Source organism: Xiphophorus hellerii, chromosome 4, assembly GCF_003331165.1.
Source record: "Xiphophorus hellerii strain 12219 chromosome 4, Xiphophorus_hellerii-4.1, whole genome shotgun sequence".
Classification (NCBI taxonomy): Eukaryota; Metazoa; Chordata; class Actinopteri; order Cyprinodontiformes; family Poeciliidae; genus Xiphophorus; species Xiphophorus hellerii.
This window is the reverse complement of record NC_045675.1, coordinates 33,985,382-34,003,400: the sequence shown is the minus strand read 5'-3', so window position 1 is coordinate 34,003,400 and position 18,019 is coordinate 33,985,382. Positions and strand designations below refer to the sequence as shown.

The 18,019-nt window shown below is 39.5% G+C and overlaps 2 protein-coding genes across 3 annotated transcripts in view; one reads left to right on the top strand and one right to left on the bottom strand.

Moving 5' to 3' along the window:
* bnc1 (basonuclin zinc finger protein 1) overlaps window positions 1-7,038 on the top strand; it is a 17,824-nt gene extending 10,786 nt beyond the window's left edge. For both annotated transcript variants that reach the window (XM_032561451.1, XM_032561453.1), the window contains exons 4-5: window positions 923-3,006; window positions 4,862-7,038. In XM_032561451.1, the coding sequence (XP_032417342.1) occupies window positions 923-3,006; window positions 4,862-5,657 (2,880 nt within the window). In that variant the 3' untranslated portion in view covers window positions 5,658-7,038. The remainder of the gene's footprint in view (window positions 1-922; window positions 3,007-4,861) is intronic.
* Window positions 1-18,019, bottom strand: part of rwdd3 (RWD domain containing 3) — a 22,250-nt gene extending 4,231 nt beyond the window's left edge. Inside the window, exons 1-5 of the mRNA XM_032561485.1 lie at window positions 17,686-18,019; window positions 13,726-13,958; window positions 13,424-13,654; window positions 11,547-11,665; window positions 11,333-11,442 (exon numbers count right to left, since the gene is read on the bottom strand). Of these exons, the coding sequence (XP_032417376.1) occupies window positions 11,333-11,442; window positions 11,547-11,665; window positions 13,424-13,654; window positions 13,726-13,958; window positions 17,686-17,770 (778 nt within the window). The 5' untranslated portion in view covers window positions 17,771-18,019. The remainder of the gene's footprint in view (window positions 1-11,332; window positions 11,443-11,546; window positions 11,666-13,423; window positions 13,655-13,725; window positions 13,959-17,685) is intronic.

Here is an 18,019-nt window from a genome sequence, read left to right as displayed (position 1 = left end):
ACTGAAATCTTCCTGATAAATGGGGGTGGGGGGAGGGAGGTGGAAAGCCTTTGGAGATGAAATGTAGCCACTGGTTGCAACAACTCCCTCGACCCCAGAAATATGGCACTGCCTGTTTATTGCTATGCTACCCTCACTTCAGACAAGTCTCCATACTGAGTAGATAGATTTGTAAATATTATGTCTTTTGCTCCAGAATTTGAGTGAAGCTGATGCCAAGCCGACCGAGAGCCAGCCTGCAGGCTCTGTGACAGCACAAGATCTCACTTCAATTTGTGCATCATCAAGAATTCAAGCTGGGCTGCATTTCATTTATGTTCGCTTATTTAATAGCAAATGTAGAGTCCGAATCCTCGACAGACACCCAACGAATGCTGTGTGATAAAATATTAATCCTGGTTATGGCATGAAGCTGCTCTTCACTTTCAAAGCCTCTCAGAGTCACATGTGATTAATGCTGGCCTGACCTGCTAGAGACTGTGTCTGACACTCCATGCAGTAGAATGTGTATGCACAGTTTTAGTTTTGCATGGATTTTGGAGTGTGTGTGTGTGTGCATGCACTGACATGGAGCAGTGTGCCAGTGAGGTGGTTTGCACTTCTTGCAGATTCAGAGCAGGTAAAAGTGAAGAACTAAATGAAGACAACGGACCTGAAGCAGGCTGTGTGATGAGGGCTCTCAGGGTTCTGCACCGCTCGCTTCTATTCACACTTGTTCTGCTTCCTTCCTTCAGCCTTGCTGCCAATCTATTTTATAAGGTGTGTCATACAAGCTGCTCTGTGAATATGTATGAGCAACTCAACATACAGCTTTAATGCTGCTGATGAAATTGCTCTCTCTCCTTTTACTTTCTCATTCAATCTATGTCATGATAACATCCTCACACATTTCATGCACCTCATTTTTCTTCTCTGTCTGCAGGATGTTGCTGGTAAAGTGTTGGACCGGTGGGCCATCATGACCTTTGAGGAGGAGATTGCTACTCTGCAGCAGTTTCTGCGTTTTGGTGAAACCAAGTCTATAGTGGAGCTTATGGCTTTACAGGACAAGGAGGGGCAGGCGGTGTTGGTTCCCAGCACCCGCACAAACTCAGACATCCGCACCTTCATAGAGCGGAACACTCCTCGCTCCACTGCCAGTCTCTCCGCAACTAAGGTTGAAAAGATTAGCGGCAACAGCATGCACCACTTTGAGAACTTCATCAATAGCATGGCCTTCATGCTTCCATTCCAGCTGCTAGGCTCTGTGCCTGCACCATTCTTAGGCTCACCACCAGGGGCAATGCAACATCAGCACCAGCAGCACCAACAGCATCAACAGCACCAGCAGCAGCCATGTGGTGCTTCAGTTGAGCAGCAGCTTCAGAGAAAAGATGATGTGAGAGACAATATTGGCAGGGACAACCCCCTCCATCTCTCACATCCTTCAGAGAGCAGCCTGCTAGGTTCTAGCTCCATCTCATATGCTTCTGATTTGGACCAAACCGGTGAAAGAACAATGGACACACACTCCACAACAGCAAAGATTGAAGCAGAAGACTTCTCCACCAGTGACAACTACTCAGATGGCTCATCGACACCATGCACGCCATCTATGACCTCTGATGTCCCACAGATGTCTCCTGAGGGGAAGCTGCGCTCTCTGGACAGGAATGGAAGCGGCAATGGAGGGGCATCAGGGGGTGGAGGCTCTCTGAAAAAAGGGCGTGTATTTTGCAACGCTTGTGAGAAAACATTTTATGACAAAGGCACACTGAAAATTCATTACAATGCAGTTCATCTGAAGATTAAACACAAGTGTACCATTGAGGGGTGCAACATGGTCTTCAGCTCGCTGCGCAGTCGCAATAGGCACAGCGCTAACCCAAACCCCCGGCTACACATGCCCATGAACCGGAACAACAGAGACAAAGATTTACGAGGGAGCTTGTCTGCTGATGAAAGTTCACAAGGAGAAAAGAGAGCTGAATATAGCAATACAATTTCCATCTCTTCCTCGGAAAGCCATAAGTCTGCTCCCAGCTACATGGTGAGTCATGTGGACACTGCTCCTAAGCTCCACAGTAGTTCTTTCTCCAGCATGGGCCAAACTGGCATCCTCTTCCCTAACTTGAAGACAGTACAGCCAGTCTTGCCTTTCTACCGAAGCCTGGTAACCCCAGCAGAACTCGCTAACACCCCAGGGACACTACCTTCTCTTCCAATTTTATCATCTTCTGTAACTGTCAAACCCATCACAGCTCCGGAACCTTGTATGACAGATCCTATACCAAAGAAAAAATCACGTAAGTCAAGTATGCCAATAAAAATAGAGAAGGAGGTAATAGAGCAGGATGAGGAGATGGATAAGGGAAGCCTCTCTGAGGAGGAGGTTCCTCTGAGATGTAGGGAAAAGGATGACTTTGAGGGTAACCATGAAGGAGAGTATATGTGCAATGAAAAATCTGAAGAGGCAAGAGAAGATTACATGGATAAAGAAAAGGAAAGGGATGGTAGCAAGCATCTGATAGACCAAACCTTTGCTGGAAACTCAATTGAAAGGAATGATGAACATGACAGACCAGAGCAAAAAGAAATGAGGGTCATCACTGTTTCACCATCCCTATTGGAAAAGAGGCCCATGGCTAGCTACAAAATCTCAGCTAGTAAAGAATCCACTTGCACTGAAGATAGAACTGACATAGGACATTCAGATTCATTGCAAATAGCTGACAAGATCCCAGAGCATAAATGGGATGAATCTGGGCACAGGCTGACCAATGGGCGTGGTCTCCTGTTGAATGAAAAGGAAGGACTTGACAGATGTGAAGAAGATTATGGGATCTCAGGACTGTCTCACCTTGAACCTGATGCTAACCCTCCACACCACTGTGAGATCTGCAGTAAGACCTTTAAAAACCCTTATAGTGTCAAGATTCACTACCAAAACATCCACTTGAAGGAGATGCACATGTGCACAGTGGATGGCTGCAATGCTGCCTTCCCGTCCCGAAGAAGCCGAGACAGGTGAAGTAGCTCTATGTTTTTCTTAGCCTCCCAACAAAAGAATTCAAATGGGTTCAGTTTTGGGGTTCTCATTTAGTTTTTTCCATGTTCTTGTGCACAAAACACAATATTCCTTGCTGGTAGGCATAGGATTTGTTTATTTTTAATGTATTGCATTACATTATATTGTTTGGCTCTGTGGTCTACAGTTTCCTTCCAATTCTTAACAGTAGGTGAAAAGGTTAAGTACCACAGAAATATTTTCAAAATTACATAATAACGACAAAAGTTAATTTTATACAACATATGCATCTTTACTAAAGATTAGCCCATCTGCGTATGGTGAACAGTTGAACTTACAACAGCAAATTCTAGTTTCTGATACATAAAGCTCATCATCGACTGATCTGGGACCAGATCCAGTTTAGGTCCCAATGATCAGTTAACCCAGAAGGTCAACTGATCGTTGAAAAATACAATTTTAAATAGAAAGTGATGTCACAGCATAAGCAACCTGTTCTCAATGCACAAGAACAATAAAGAATTTAGGCACACCAAAGGGGACACACACATATTTCAAAGAAATGACTGACCAAATGTTCCACAAAACACAATTCTCTTCCTCATGTTCACTAAAAACCAGAGACAGCTCCTCTCCTGACTCTGAGATTATGTTCCAAACTGCATTAGAGGGGTAACTGTGGTAGGTTAGCTTCACCCCCACCTACTGTTTTGTGTTAATACCTTTAACCTGCTCACAACCCATAAAGAACGAGTTGATTGTGGATTGAAAGAGCAATCTGAAGGGGCCTAAGAAAACTGTACACTCTGAAAATATTGCCTTGCACATGACTGGATGTACTTGGAGGTCCTGACCCTAACCCTAACCCCAGGTCTGTAAACCAGAAAATGACCGAAAAGTTCATTTATTTCAGCCACTCAATTCATTAAATGAGCAATAGAAAAAATAATATTCATTTCTCACATATGGATGTATATTTATTTTCTGCTTTCAGCCTAGTAAAACACCACATTAAGATTAGAGTAATAGATCAGACCAATAAAAAACATTTTTAAAACTTAAGTGGGCTTAAGAAAAAGTATGTCTAATATCTGCTAAAAGGTTGTTATTTTAAAAGGTATGTTTAATCTGACAGACAGGCCTCATTAGAACACATCCATCCATCCAACCATTATATTACATGATTATCCCCAGTGGGGTTGCCCTATCTCCTGAGGTCAAAGGGCGAGAGGCAGGGTCACCCTGGACAGGTCACCAGTCCATTGCAGGGCAACACAGAGACAGACAGGACAAACAATCATGCACACACACAAATCTAAAGAGAATTTAGGTAGACCAGTTAATATGACAGTCATGTTTTGGTCTGTGGGAGGAAGCCAGAGTACCCGGCGAGAACCCACCATGCACAGGGAGAATACACAAACTTCATGCAGAAAGACCCCAGGCTGGGAATTGAACCCAGGACCTTCTTCCTGCAAGGCAGTAGTGCTACCAACTGCACCATTGTGCAGACTCCATTAGAATAGATATTCTAGTATATTGAACATGACTATATATGTGCAAATAAAAGAAAAACATTATCGATATTGATATTACATATATTGAACTGTTTTTTTCATCTGGTAGTCAATTTAAGCTATACTTCTGTAATATGTGAAACATGTTATTAATCTACATCTATAAAATGTGATACATCCAGGATGTATCCTGCCTCTTACCCATCGCTGCAGATAGGCAGTGAAAAGAACTAAACTAAAGTAAACTAGTTCTGTTTCATCTGCACAGGGTTTAGTAAGGAAATATTCTCCAGCTGCTACAGAAACACCATAATGATGTTTATTTCTTCTTCTACAGACACAGTGCAAATCTGAATCTACATCATAAGCTGCTGACCAAAGAGTCCCTCAGCCCAGCCGCCTCCCCCTACTCCCCATCACACTGCAGAGACAGAGACTCTGAAGGCCTGGAGCCTGGACAAAACCAGCAGGACAAAGACGCGCTTCACCGAGACCCAACCAGCCAGACCTCAGTCATCTTCCGAGGACACAACCGCATGGGACTGGTGTTTCCTATGAGCAAGGCACCTGCTGCACTTAGCAGTGCTGAGACATCTCCCCTACAAGAGTTGGAGGGATTAGGAGAAGCAGACAGAGGTGGAAATGGGAATGATGGGACGATCCTTGACCTGAGCACCTCAACCTCTGTCCTACCTTGTGGCAGCGGCAGCGCTCAGTCTTCCTGGGACTCAGATGAAGCTGAGAGTGATGAGGAGGCAGGGGATGAGGATGAGGAGGCCCTCCCCATAGAGGACAGCGATGAGAGCTGTGATGGGCTGGGTGTGAGGAGGCCAGAGGGTGAGGAGGGGGCAGCGGGGAGACACAGGAACACAGGCTGTAGCAGGAGCGGACAAAACAGACATCATGGGGGTGGGTCTCCCATCACATGCCACGTTTGCCAAAAGGTATACAGCAACAAAGGAACATTCCGCGCTCATTACAAGACAGTCCATCTGCGACTGCTTCACAAGTGCAAGGTCCCAGGATGTGACACATCCTTCTCCTCTGTACGGAGCAGAAACAGACACAGTCAGAACCCAAACCTACACAAGAACCTTTGTGTTACCTCAGGGGCCACCGCTGAACACGAATAAAGATCTGGGTTCAAATGGCAGCAAGCAGGTGATGGGGGGGGGGGGGGGGGGGGGGGGGGGGCGCAGAGTGAAGACTTACTAATTAGCACTTTTTAAATATGAACACAATCCACCAAAATACTGTATGTTTGGAAAAAAAGGAAAAATCATGCAAAAAGAATATACAGTTAGAAATCCATGTGTTGTGTAAAATGAAACGACATTCCTGTCAGTGTTTACTCATTAAAGTACAATCAGTGTGTGTGTAAAGAATCGTCTACATTAATGTAAGTTGTCCTGTTGTAAAGTGGAACTGATCTCGTTCTGTTTTCTTTAACCCTGATGTTCCAGTTCAGACCACAGAAACATTTTCCCTTTTGTTCTCCCTGTGATGGCGGAATCAGGAAGCTGAATATTATGGATTTACTGAATACTGTCATCAGATAGATCCTACATATGGCGCTTAATTTATCAGAAAAATACTACAGTAAGCACCATTATTTAAAAGTTCTAGTGTTGAGTGTGACCATATTTACTATTCTCTGATCTGATTTGATCTTTCCAGTTCTGTGTTTTATGCTGCCAATATTGACCAAAGATTTTCCTCCCTTCCTAGATGTGTGCAACATCCCGTTTCTGTTTTCTGACGGATATGCAGTATTAAAGGGGCTCACCACGGTCACTAAATAAGCCTGAGCACAGGGCCTGATGAAATGCAAAAGTTTATTTACTTTATGATGAACAGCGGTAAAGTGTGACTGTGGAACAATAAAATTGAGAAAAAAAAATATCTAGAAAAATGGCCGAAGACTTAAAGACCTTCTCAGTTTCTGTGGCTTGCTTGTAAAGAAATGTGATCTTGGGGCTGTTGTTAGCAGAGCTGTTGCTCTCATATTGTTTGTGTTTAGGAGGAAGCTGACTGAGTGTAAAACCCACAGCCAGGCGCTGGTCTGGAGCCTGGAAGCATGTACTGTGAATGAGTCAAACACTGATAATAAATACGGGGAAAATAGCAGTCATTATTGACCAAACTTACACTATAAATAACAACTGTTGAACAAAATTGTTATTGAACTGGATATTATGTGAATAGAGTAAACTCTCTCAAGGAAGTTAAACATTTACTGTATTAAATAGGAACATTTTATGACTGTCTGTTCCTTTTTGAATAAAAAACAAGAACGTGTATTGTTCTGGTAGTTCAGCAGTTTTGCTCTGTATCACAAATGTTTGTATTTTGTATTTAAATTCAACAGGTTAGATTGAGTAACCATTCTTTTCTTTACATTGATTTGTTTAAAAAATGAGAGAGCAAAAACAGTTCATTGTTAATAGATATTTCTTTTGGTTTATTGTCATAATATTTGTTTGCAGTTAAATAAAGAGCCATATGTTTGGAGGACTCAGTTTATTTTTTTTATTCATAAGATCCTAAAATCAAATACACACCACTGCCCATGTGCTGACAGGCATGCATTCACACACGTCAAACACACACATTTAAAACATACTGTTTGACAAAATTAAAAGCGCTCCTCTTTGGGAGCCTTTTAATAGTTTTATATCACTTCTGTTTCTGTTAAACTTTTCCACAATCATTTGGTCATCTGTTTAATGAGTCTAAACTAGAAAATCAGTAGCATGATGCCTTAGGACACCAAACAACAGCCAGTCAGCAGTCCAATCACATTTGTTTCGCTATTTCATGAAAAAGTGACCCTAAAGTTTCAATAGAACTTCAGGTGAAAAGAAACATTTCAACGTCCATGTCCTGCTTCTAGATATTGTACTAACAAAATGCTGGTAAACAAATACATTTTCCTATCCATTTGAAATCAACAGATTATAACAATAATGATAAACTTAATAATTTGTGGCATTAGGGGCTCTTATTGACAGCAATTAGAAAACAAGCAGAGAGAATGAGAAAAACTACAACTGATTGAAACCCTGGATAAACAGACACCGCCCTGCTGTTACACCATTCAGGGCCCCGTAGGTTTTATTTTTAACATCACTTTGAAATTTGCACTGTTGTTCATAGAATTTTTTACCCTTAAAAAAAATCAAAAATATATTTGTTTGTTTTTATAATTGAAGATTAAATTATAAACCAGGGAACAGGGCAGTTCAGCTGAGACATTTTTACAGCTTTCCATCAGGTCTGACTGACAAGAACAAGAGGAGGTTGTGATGTTCAATCTGACTGGCACCTTCTGAGCTTCTCCAGCAGCCCAGGTAAGGCAGATGTAAAATCTTCTTATTGCTCACACACAACTAACTTATGCAGAAACAAGACTTTGTTGTTTATTTTATTTTCCAGGACTAGAACATCCATTGGGTAATGGTTGGATTCTTTTTATTAGGCCAAAAACAAGCAAAGGCTAAAACAGAATTCCCAGTTTCAAATTTGAACTGCTGAAAAATGGCACACTTAATATAATCAAAAAGTTTGAAAAAAAGAGACAAAAACTCTCACTACCTCTCTTTACTGAAGAGGTGAATTAATCACTGCAATACTGCAAGGGAAGGTTAAAGTGCATGGATGCAAATGGACCAGTGACAGTGAAAGTATCTATGGGTCCACTTTGAAAGGCGGGGGGGGGGGGGGGGGGGGGACAAATCTGTTACACAACATTCCTGAGTATTATACCATTATAGAGAGCTGAAAGCCTTGCATAACTCAACAATTCAACCTACCTAGCATATTTACTGTACATTAGTATAACCGCAAAGCTGTTCTTTATCACTTTAGAACAGAAAAAACCCCGTTCTGACAAGTGGCAGAAATCTAGTACCACTCAGAGACAGCACCATGTATTATTTCAGTCCCTCTGGTTCGCTGTATGTAGGCGACATTATTCAACAGAGAAGCAACATGATCTCTAAAGGTGGAACACTCACTTCCTCCTCACAGCTGCATTTGTATCTGGATTAAAAGGAACCTCTTTACTCACTTGTAGAAACTGTGAAAAGCTTTTTACATATTGCAGAAATAAACTTACTAAGCACAGGATGAAATGTGAAAATATTTTAGTTTTGTATGCATTAATTCTTTTCTGTCCATAAAAACTCTTAGCTTTTCAAATATTTGAAAAGTTCATTTTATTTACAGGTCTTTCCCAATAATAGCATAATAGTTTTTATTTCTATTCTTACAATGACACACAGTCCCAAGAAAAAGACCAGCAGTCCAGTTATTAACTTCAAAATTCCACTGGCAGATTAAACTAGGAGTTTTCCTTTTATTAATACTGTCCTGCCTGCTTAGTTGGGTCTGTTCTGCCTGGCAGGTCCTATAGGATCCAGGATGTGTGGGGTCTGCAAAGATAATAGCTGCACATTTCCTGACCCTTGACCTGAACAAGTCCTGGGTGGAGGGAAGCTCAGCCCTGGTGAGCTTCCGGACAAACACCGGACTGACTGAATGTTGGCTGTGCAGAAGATGAGCAGTAGCTCCTGTGGCAGGTTCTAAGGACCCGTAAAGAATCCTCAAAGTATTGTTGAGGATGGTAAAAGACAATTCTTCACTATCCTCTGGAGTGTTCTCCAGATGTACACCATTATCTCCCCAGACTTGAGTGGGTTAAGCTCCAGACAGTTCAGATGTCACAGTAGGACTTATGGTGGCAAACATATGGCCTATTTTGGCATATTTTGCTGCATCCACTTAGAGGCCTGTTAGTCTTTTTTCTTGCAGTTTTTCTGCTCCCATCTTGTCGGCTTTCTGCACTTCTGTGGTTTTCCACTCACTTCTCTTCAAATCCAGTCAGCTGAAATTATATCTATCTATCTATCTATCTATCTATCTATCTATCTATCTATCTATCTATCTATATATATATATATATATATATATATATATATATATACTGTATACTGTATACTGTATATATACAGTACAGACCAAAAGTTTGGACACACCTTCTCACTGAATTCAATGAGAAAGTGTGTCCAAACTTTTGGTCTGTATTGTATATATGGGGGAGGCGGGGGGGCGCGCGTGTGCATATTTATAAGTGTAGGTCAAATTGATCTTGTACATAATAATACAGGTGCATTCACTTTCATAAGCAGTTCAAAAAAAATTTCTGTTTCCCCTTCACAGAACTGAACCACGATTAGATGGATCTGGAGACAGTGACAAATAGCATTACTACTCCCTCTACTGCTGACAAATTGTAATAACACCAGACACATAAAATGACTCCACCACTGGCTCAACTTCCCCTAATCATTCCTGGGCGAAACAATTTAGATTAGATTAGATAGAATTCAATTAATCCCTAATGAAGTTTCAACTGGGAAATTAAATTTCCACCAGCAGTGCATCAACATAAAAACAGCTTTAACAAGAAAGTTTTGGAAAAAAAATACAAATAAAAAAATAGACATAAAAGGAAAAGAAAACAATTCAAGCAAAAAGATAAAAGGAATATGTGAAGTATGACAGAACTCTTTCTAAAAAAGATTTTTTGGCACTACTGGTCTTACTTAAACAGAAAGTTCATATGAAATAGGATAGAGACATACAGCTGAGTTCAGGAGTATAGCCTTTTCACACAGTGCACATGGTTCACCAACAGCCACCCTGCACCACATAACAGCAGTTTTCACATTAGATCTTAATAACATAGATATATCTATATGGAACAGATAGGGACAGATACACTATATTGCCAAAAGTATTTGCTCACCTGTCTTGACTCACATATGAGTTTAAGTGACATCCCATTCCTAATCCATATGGTTCAACATGACGTTGGCCCACCCTCTCCAGCTAAAACAGCTTCAACTCTTCTGGGAAGGCTGTGAATAAGATTTAGGAGTCTATGGGGATTTTTGACCATTCTTCCAGAAGTGCATTTGTGAGGTCACATACTGATGTTGGACGAGAAGGCCTGGCTCTCAGTCTCCACTGTAATTCATCCCAAAGGTGTTCTATTGGGTTGAGGTCAGGACTCTGTGCAGGACAGTCAAGTTCATCCACACCAGACTCTCCATCCATGTCTTTATGGATCTTGCTTTGTCCTGTGGTGCACAGTCATGTTGGAAGAGGAAGGGGCCAGCTCCAAACTGTTCCCACAAAGTTGGGAGCATGGAATTGTCCAAAATGTCTTGGTATGCTGAAACATTCAGAGTTCCTTTCACTGGAACTAAGGGGCCAAGCCAAGTTCCTAAAAAACAACCATAGACCATAATCCTCTCTCCACTAAACTTTACACTTGGCACAATGCAGTCAGACAAGTACCATTCTCTTGGCAATCACCAAACCCAGACTTGTAACCCACCAAGGACCATTTCTTTCTTTTCATGTCCATTTAATTTGAAATGAGCTCAAAGCTATTTCTAATCAACTTTTTTATAATTATATAAAACTCCACTTGTGAAGATAAATCTATTGGGCCTCTCAGTAACACTCAAACAACAATTCTGACTTCTACAGTATCAGACAGAACACATTCAAAATGATAGAGGTTTGAAGAGGAGGGATGTTCTAATTCCCGTTTAATGATAATGTCTTCGAATGTAACAAAGACTAGATTAGCAGGACAAAAGGTAGGACAAAAGTTTAAAGCAATACAAACTTATTGATATAAAATTAACAGCTCAAATAAAAAGCAAATATTAGATGTAGGTCTGTGAATACAATATAAATAGACATAAGAAGCAGATATGACAGTTCTTCTTCTAACTGCTTAATGTAGGCAGCATCTGTTGATAAAGCTCAGCCAGGTTCAGCTCCTCAAAGACAGCAGTAAGCTCTGATAATGACTTGTAGTCCTTCACTATGAATCCCTGCAGACTGAGAGAAAGGAAGGCCATGAGAGAAGTGTAAATACTACTGAGACATTAAACACAGAGTCACAAAATATCTGGATTTCTCTGTTGCAGGTTTATGATACATACCTATGTTGACAGAGGGAGGAATATGGGGTCTCAGCAAGAACCTTCATCATCCTCTCTTTGCATTTCTTACCTGAAGAGTCCACATCCACCTTAACAGTCTTTAAACGGTGACAAAACTCCTGAAGAAAAGTTTTTGCAGTCAGAGTGGATATTGACATGGGAGAAAAGACGTCACTTTTAGACAAGTAAAAAAATATTTTTTTTCTGCCTCATCTTCAGATTAGTTTTTAAGATCATTTAATATATTAAATGCTTCCAGTTCTCATATTCTGTAGTCGCTGTAGACCCGTCACTGCCTTCCTTGACGGGACACATGAGGACGATATTCTTCAAACATGGTGCTGTCATAGACATCTCTACTTTTGTCTCTATTCTTTGAAGGACATTGTTTGAGACACTTTTTCATTGTTCAGATGAAACTTTACAAATATTTCTTTGGGACTTCTCCCGAATTTTATTTCTCTCTCAGCTATTCTAAAGAAGCCATACTTAGTTTTTTCCCCCCACAACTTTACCAACATGAACCTCAATATTTAACCTGCTAACTCAGCTCACTACCCGGCTCATAACTTGTTTATGTTTAGTTGTTTTCCACCCAGGTTTCCCTCAATGATTTTGGTTTCTGGTTGTAAACCATTGATCTCACTCTACATTACAAACTTAAATTGTTTGGAAATGGCATTGCTACCTTTTCTAACAACAGTTAGAAAAGGCAGTCCTTACTGCTCAGTGCTAACACACAACAACAGGGACCTCATGCATAAAAGAGTGGGCAGTTTTCACAATAAAACTTGGCGTACGGAAACATTTATGAAAATGCGGAACAAAAAAAATTGGATCCACAACGTCGTGCGCACGCACGTGGCTGCACAACTTTCCTTTATAAATCCTAATTTGAGGGAAATAGGGCGCAGCTGCTGGTCCGCCCTGTTGCCACCCTTAAATACATATGTAAATTAGTAAAAATACCCAGAAGTCTGCCACCACGTGAAGCAATGACCATGGCAACGTCCTTGTTTGTAGCAGTACAAGTATTTATAATAATAATAAATATATATTTTATTTAAAAGGTGCTTTCAGGTAACATAAGGTAGCCTCACAAAGACAAAAATAATACATTTTAAAGAAAAAAAATCCAAATTAAAAAAAGAAATAAAGAGATTGTGCAAATGCCTGTTAGAACAGTAGAACAGGGATTTAAAGAATGACAGCGTGTCAGAGAGTCCTTTGAGTGGGAAGGACTCTCTCTCTACTATTTATTTTATTCTAAATAGTAGAATCATGTACATAAGTTGTACATTTACAGAATAGAGATGATTTCTGTCCATAAAGGCGCATTCAAAAAGCGGGCGGCTCAACTGAAGGATGACTGCAGCTGGACCGGTACTGGTACCGCACGACTCCATCTTTAAGTTCTGCTCGGAGCTCCAGGATGATCAGTCCAGGCAATCTAAACGCTAATAAACCATCATCAACATTTCCCAGGAGATCAATCTGATCTCTGATCAATCGCTCCCTCTGAATCCTGTGCGTATATTTACTCAAACTTTGACGCAAAGTTAATTTTTATACAAGCCAACTTGTGCGTAAAATATGGCGCCACACATTTTTTGTGCGCACACACGCTTTATGCATGAGGCTCCAGGTCTGCAATCTCTCAACACTTTGGTTCTTTTAGAAAGCATCTCACACTTCCAAATGCTGAATACCAGCCCCTGGCTACTCAAATGATCTAGAATTCCTTCAGAAATTCAAAGCATAAGTTTAATTTTCTCCCACTGTTTCTCAGTTTATCTTTAATTTGTTGAATAAATAATATAATATGGCATAGTGTCAGTCTACATTTAAAGTCGATTCAGGAAAAAAATACCATGTACCTTGATGTTGGGTCTCTCCCCCAGCAGAATAATTAATGGATTGCGTCCTAGTAAAAGTCTACAGGTGAGCTGCAGCTGCTGGCTCCAGCGCTCCAGGAGTCCAATATATCGGTTTCGAGATCTGATGTGGTCAAGCAGCAGAACCGCTGTCCATTCCTGCTGGTTGTTTTTCTCTTCCCCTGTTCCGTCCTGTTCTCCTGTCTGGTCCTCTGTCTGTTCCACACATTCCTGCTGTGACCACAATACATCTGGACACTATCGCTAAAAACATTCAGGTATTATTTACTTTTATGAGCCTTTACCTGCAAGTATTCCACCAGCTGGAGCAGCATTGGTTCTGGGGGAAGTTCTGCAGCTCGAGTCATCAGCTTCTGCCTGATGTTGTGACACTGAATCTTAGACAGGCCGGTGGTGGAGATAGAAATATGAGGAGGACAGGAAGGGTAGCTGGGGTCTAGATGGAACACTGAACTCACATTCAGCTTCCCGCCTCTCCCACCAGTGCAGTTGAGCTGGACCACCAGCCCATCCTGTGCTACAAAAAGACAAGGCTATCAGACTTGGATTCTATTTTTTTATTTAACCTTTATTTTACCAAAATAAAAACCCATTGAGATTAAAAACCTCTTTGTAACAGAGTAAACGAGGAAACAACAAATACAATACAAAAAATACACAGAACATCAGCTTTGCTTTTCAATATAACGACTTTGAAGAGAAAATGAAAAAAAAAACAATTGAAAACAGCTCAAAAATTAACATACATGCAACAATTTATTGCAACTATTGTAGACAAACAGGAAGAGCAGATACCTTTAGATTATAATAAATGCTCATATGGGAGAGTACTATTAGTATGCAATCTTTGCGTCAGATAATGATTTAAGGTTAAGGAATCATAGGTATCATGGAATATAATTTTTGTTGATATTTTTATATTTTTAAAAGAATATAATGTTCGAACGGTAGTCACCGATAACTAGTAGTAACTCCAAGTTGGCGGTTTGGCTTTTTGTCAACCGCCAAACTGTTTAGTTACTACAAATTTAAAAAAATAAATACATTTTAAAAAGTTAGCATTTTTGATAAAAATGTGGCCTAACCTTTCAGAACCTGTTTTTTTTCTCATTACCATTTAATCTACCACAGCAGAATTCGTAAACGAATAAATGTAATGAACTATTATTTACACTTCTGTTAGTGGGGCACATTGTGTTCCAAAATAAATATTTCTAAGTATGTCCCTTTCATTTCTTGTACTTCAACAAATATTATTTAAAATATATATCGTCAGCTTCTTTTGCAAATAGCCGTTTGCCAACCCACCTTTTTCCCACTTCTACAACCTTCTCAAGTTGAGAATTAGCACTTTCAATTCGTGGCTCGTGCTGATTCTGCCTTTCTCGGGCGTGACGTGAAAGGCACACCCGAGTTTGCAGTAACATCGTCAACCCGAACGAAGCAACTACCGGCAGTATGGCAGGCCGTTTTAACATAACTTCTGTTTTACCCCCCAGATATCTGAAATTGGTTTATGACAATACTTAAATTAAGAAACCTCCAACTATATTTGTCTCTAACTAGACAAAATACCTATTTCTATTTCTCTAATTGCATTCTGATTAGTCGAAATTGCGTCATATTTGCCATTGTTGCATGGAGACTTAAATTCAAGGTATATAATGAACAGTGTTGTATAGTAACGAAGTAAAAATACTTCACTACTTTACTTAAGTATATTTTGGAGTACTTCATACTTTCCTGGAGTATGAAAATTTTTGATGACTTTCACTTTTACTTCACTATATTTCCGAACTTAATTGCGTACTTTTACTCCGATACATTTTCAATGTGTGGTTTAGTTACTCGTTACAAAAAAGCGAGAGAGAGAAACGCAAGTGTTTTGACCCCACCTACTGATTAGCAAGTAGCAAGTAGGCTACCGAACAAACAAGAATGAAGCCTTCTTCTTCTTCTTTTCTATTATGGCGGATCACAAGCAACTTTAAGGTGCATACCGCCACCTACTGTACATGAGTGTGTAGAAGCATTACTTCATATCTATTAAATTCTACTTTTTAATTTTGTATTCTTAAGATAAATAAACAATGCTTTCCTTAATTTGTGAATATCTGTTATGTTTCCTTCATTTCCTAATATACCTTTAAGATTCCATTCATGCCCCATATTTCTAACTATTCTCTTTAATTCTTCCCTTTCGAGTTCATTTGACTTACAGTTCATCAATATGTGTTCTACATTTTCTTTCTCTCCACATCTCTCACATTTATCATTATTTTTCCTCCCTATTTTATAAAGCATGTCATTTAAGTAGGTATGACCTACTCTTAATCTACTAATTATTATTTCTTCTCTTCTGTTTCGTTCATTAATGCTTCGAATTCAAACTGACTTTTGTACTTCATATAATCTTCTTCCTTTCTTATCTTCATTCCACATTTTTTGCCATTTCTTGATTTCTTTACTTTTAATTAGGATACACCTGTTTCGCTTCTCCCATTAAACACAAAGCAAGTCTCGCAATCAGTAGCAGTCACATGGAAATTCTATCTTACAAAAACTCCCCGTCCAACTTGAAGAAACACATCGAGGTAACTTCTTATGAAATGGTTATAATCCTCCTGTTTCAGTAACTATAGCTTGGTCACTAGGCACTACTGTATTGTGAAATCTTGACCATAAATGAACTTTGTTTGGCATTGTTTCAGTTCCACACGTGGTGTATTTAGCTTAGGCCTAATGTTGACTGTAGCAGGCTACCTAGACTCCTCTGTTCAAGGGGGGACAGAAGTCATAGCAATAGCAATTTAGACTAAATTTAACAAATATAGGAAAGGCATGCAAGTTCAAAACCAGGTTTACAGATGCCAATAAGCTGCATTTCCCTCCCAATTCTTTTTTTCTTTTGCATAATGACCAGTTGTGTGCACCACCTACTGACTGTAGCATTGACTGATTCACTGATTTGTGAAGTAGAGTAATCGTAACAGCTCTTTTTCTTCATGTTGGCCGCATTTTCTGTACTATTTATTTTTCTCATTTTCAGCACTGACCTTACTTGAAGGGAAAACTTAAGGCTTACAAAAACTTTGTATTTTCTGTCCTGGAGGGTATACTAAGAAGCTGGTTCAGTTGTAAAGCAGGTTAAGTTAACCTTGTGCTATAGGTAAAGCACCTAATTTTCTTAACTAAATGATGCCTGCAGGTATATCTATTAGCAGGTTTAATTTTGCCTGCACTTGGTTGGGTACATTATTTTAAGTGTATTTGACAAGTTTACCAAAATATAAAAAATGTCATTCAAACTGCATTTGCTTTGTTTTACTTTTTACTTGTACTTTTCATTACATTACTTGAGTACATCCATTTTTACAGTAATTTCCATACTTAAGTACAAGAAGTTTCAGATACTTTAAGACTTTTACTCAAGTAACATTTCAGTCAGTGACTTCGACTTTTACCAAAGTCATATTTTGGAGAGGTACTTGTACTTTTACTTGACTCTGAGATTTCAGTACTTTATACAACACTGATAATGAATAGCTGATTATCTGAAACATACATGTCAGATATCTACAATTAAATTATGACATAATGCATAAAGTCCAAGTAAATACAAGATATCTCGATTGTAGTTTTGACTAGTCATCATAATTCTAATTAAGGATATCTTGAAAGACACCATATAGATATCTTAAATGTATTTTTAGATAGGAGATACGGCAGGCCGTCCCTCCTACTTGGTTAAACCAAAATAGTCTTAAAGTCCATGAAGTTTTCTGTCTCTTCATATCCAACATTGCCCTTTCTACATTGTGCATATAATTTTGCGCAGAAAACATAAAATTATGCAGGCAACTGTTTGGGCAGCTCAGTGGCAGCACAAAGGGGTTTATACAGAATTCTTAATTCAGATATCTAAAATTGTACATTTATCTAGTCATAATTACGTTCGAGATGACTTAAATTGTAATTACGGACATGTGTCCCGTCAGATCCGGTGAAGTAATTGAGATATCTTGAAATTAATTTTGTATTTGAAGACATTTTGAGTTATTATTCTTACCACTCAGAGTGTAAATGCAGATATTTTAAATTCCTATTCCGGATAGTCAAAATGCAGTTTTGTGTAGTCAAAATACATTTTTAGATATCTAGAATGTAATTAGGGATGATCAGACAAAACCGAATTTATGTTAAAACAGCCTGCCATACTATCAGAGCAAGAACAACCAACGTACCAGACTGTTGAACAATTTGGAACTCTCCGTCTCTGCAGTAAATGGACGATAAAACTGAAACTTCCTCAATAGCTGCGTCCGACATGATCAACGTTCACACGCTCTGTCGCCCTCAGCAGCTTCATAAATACCCCATATTTTAAAGCACTACATTCGATTGGTGAATTTTTTTAATTTTTTTTTGTGCTCACGTTCGCTTCTCATTACTGTCCGGTTTAATGAATTGAGTTGTTTTAGTGTTTACTGGTAACCAGATTCCTTTAACTTTGGTGGCTGATGCTGGTTATGCTTATCCCTGACGTTGCAGAACCAAAGGACCCTAAATAGCTGTCCT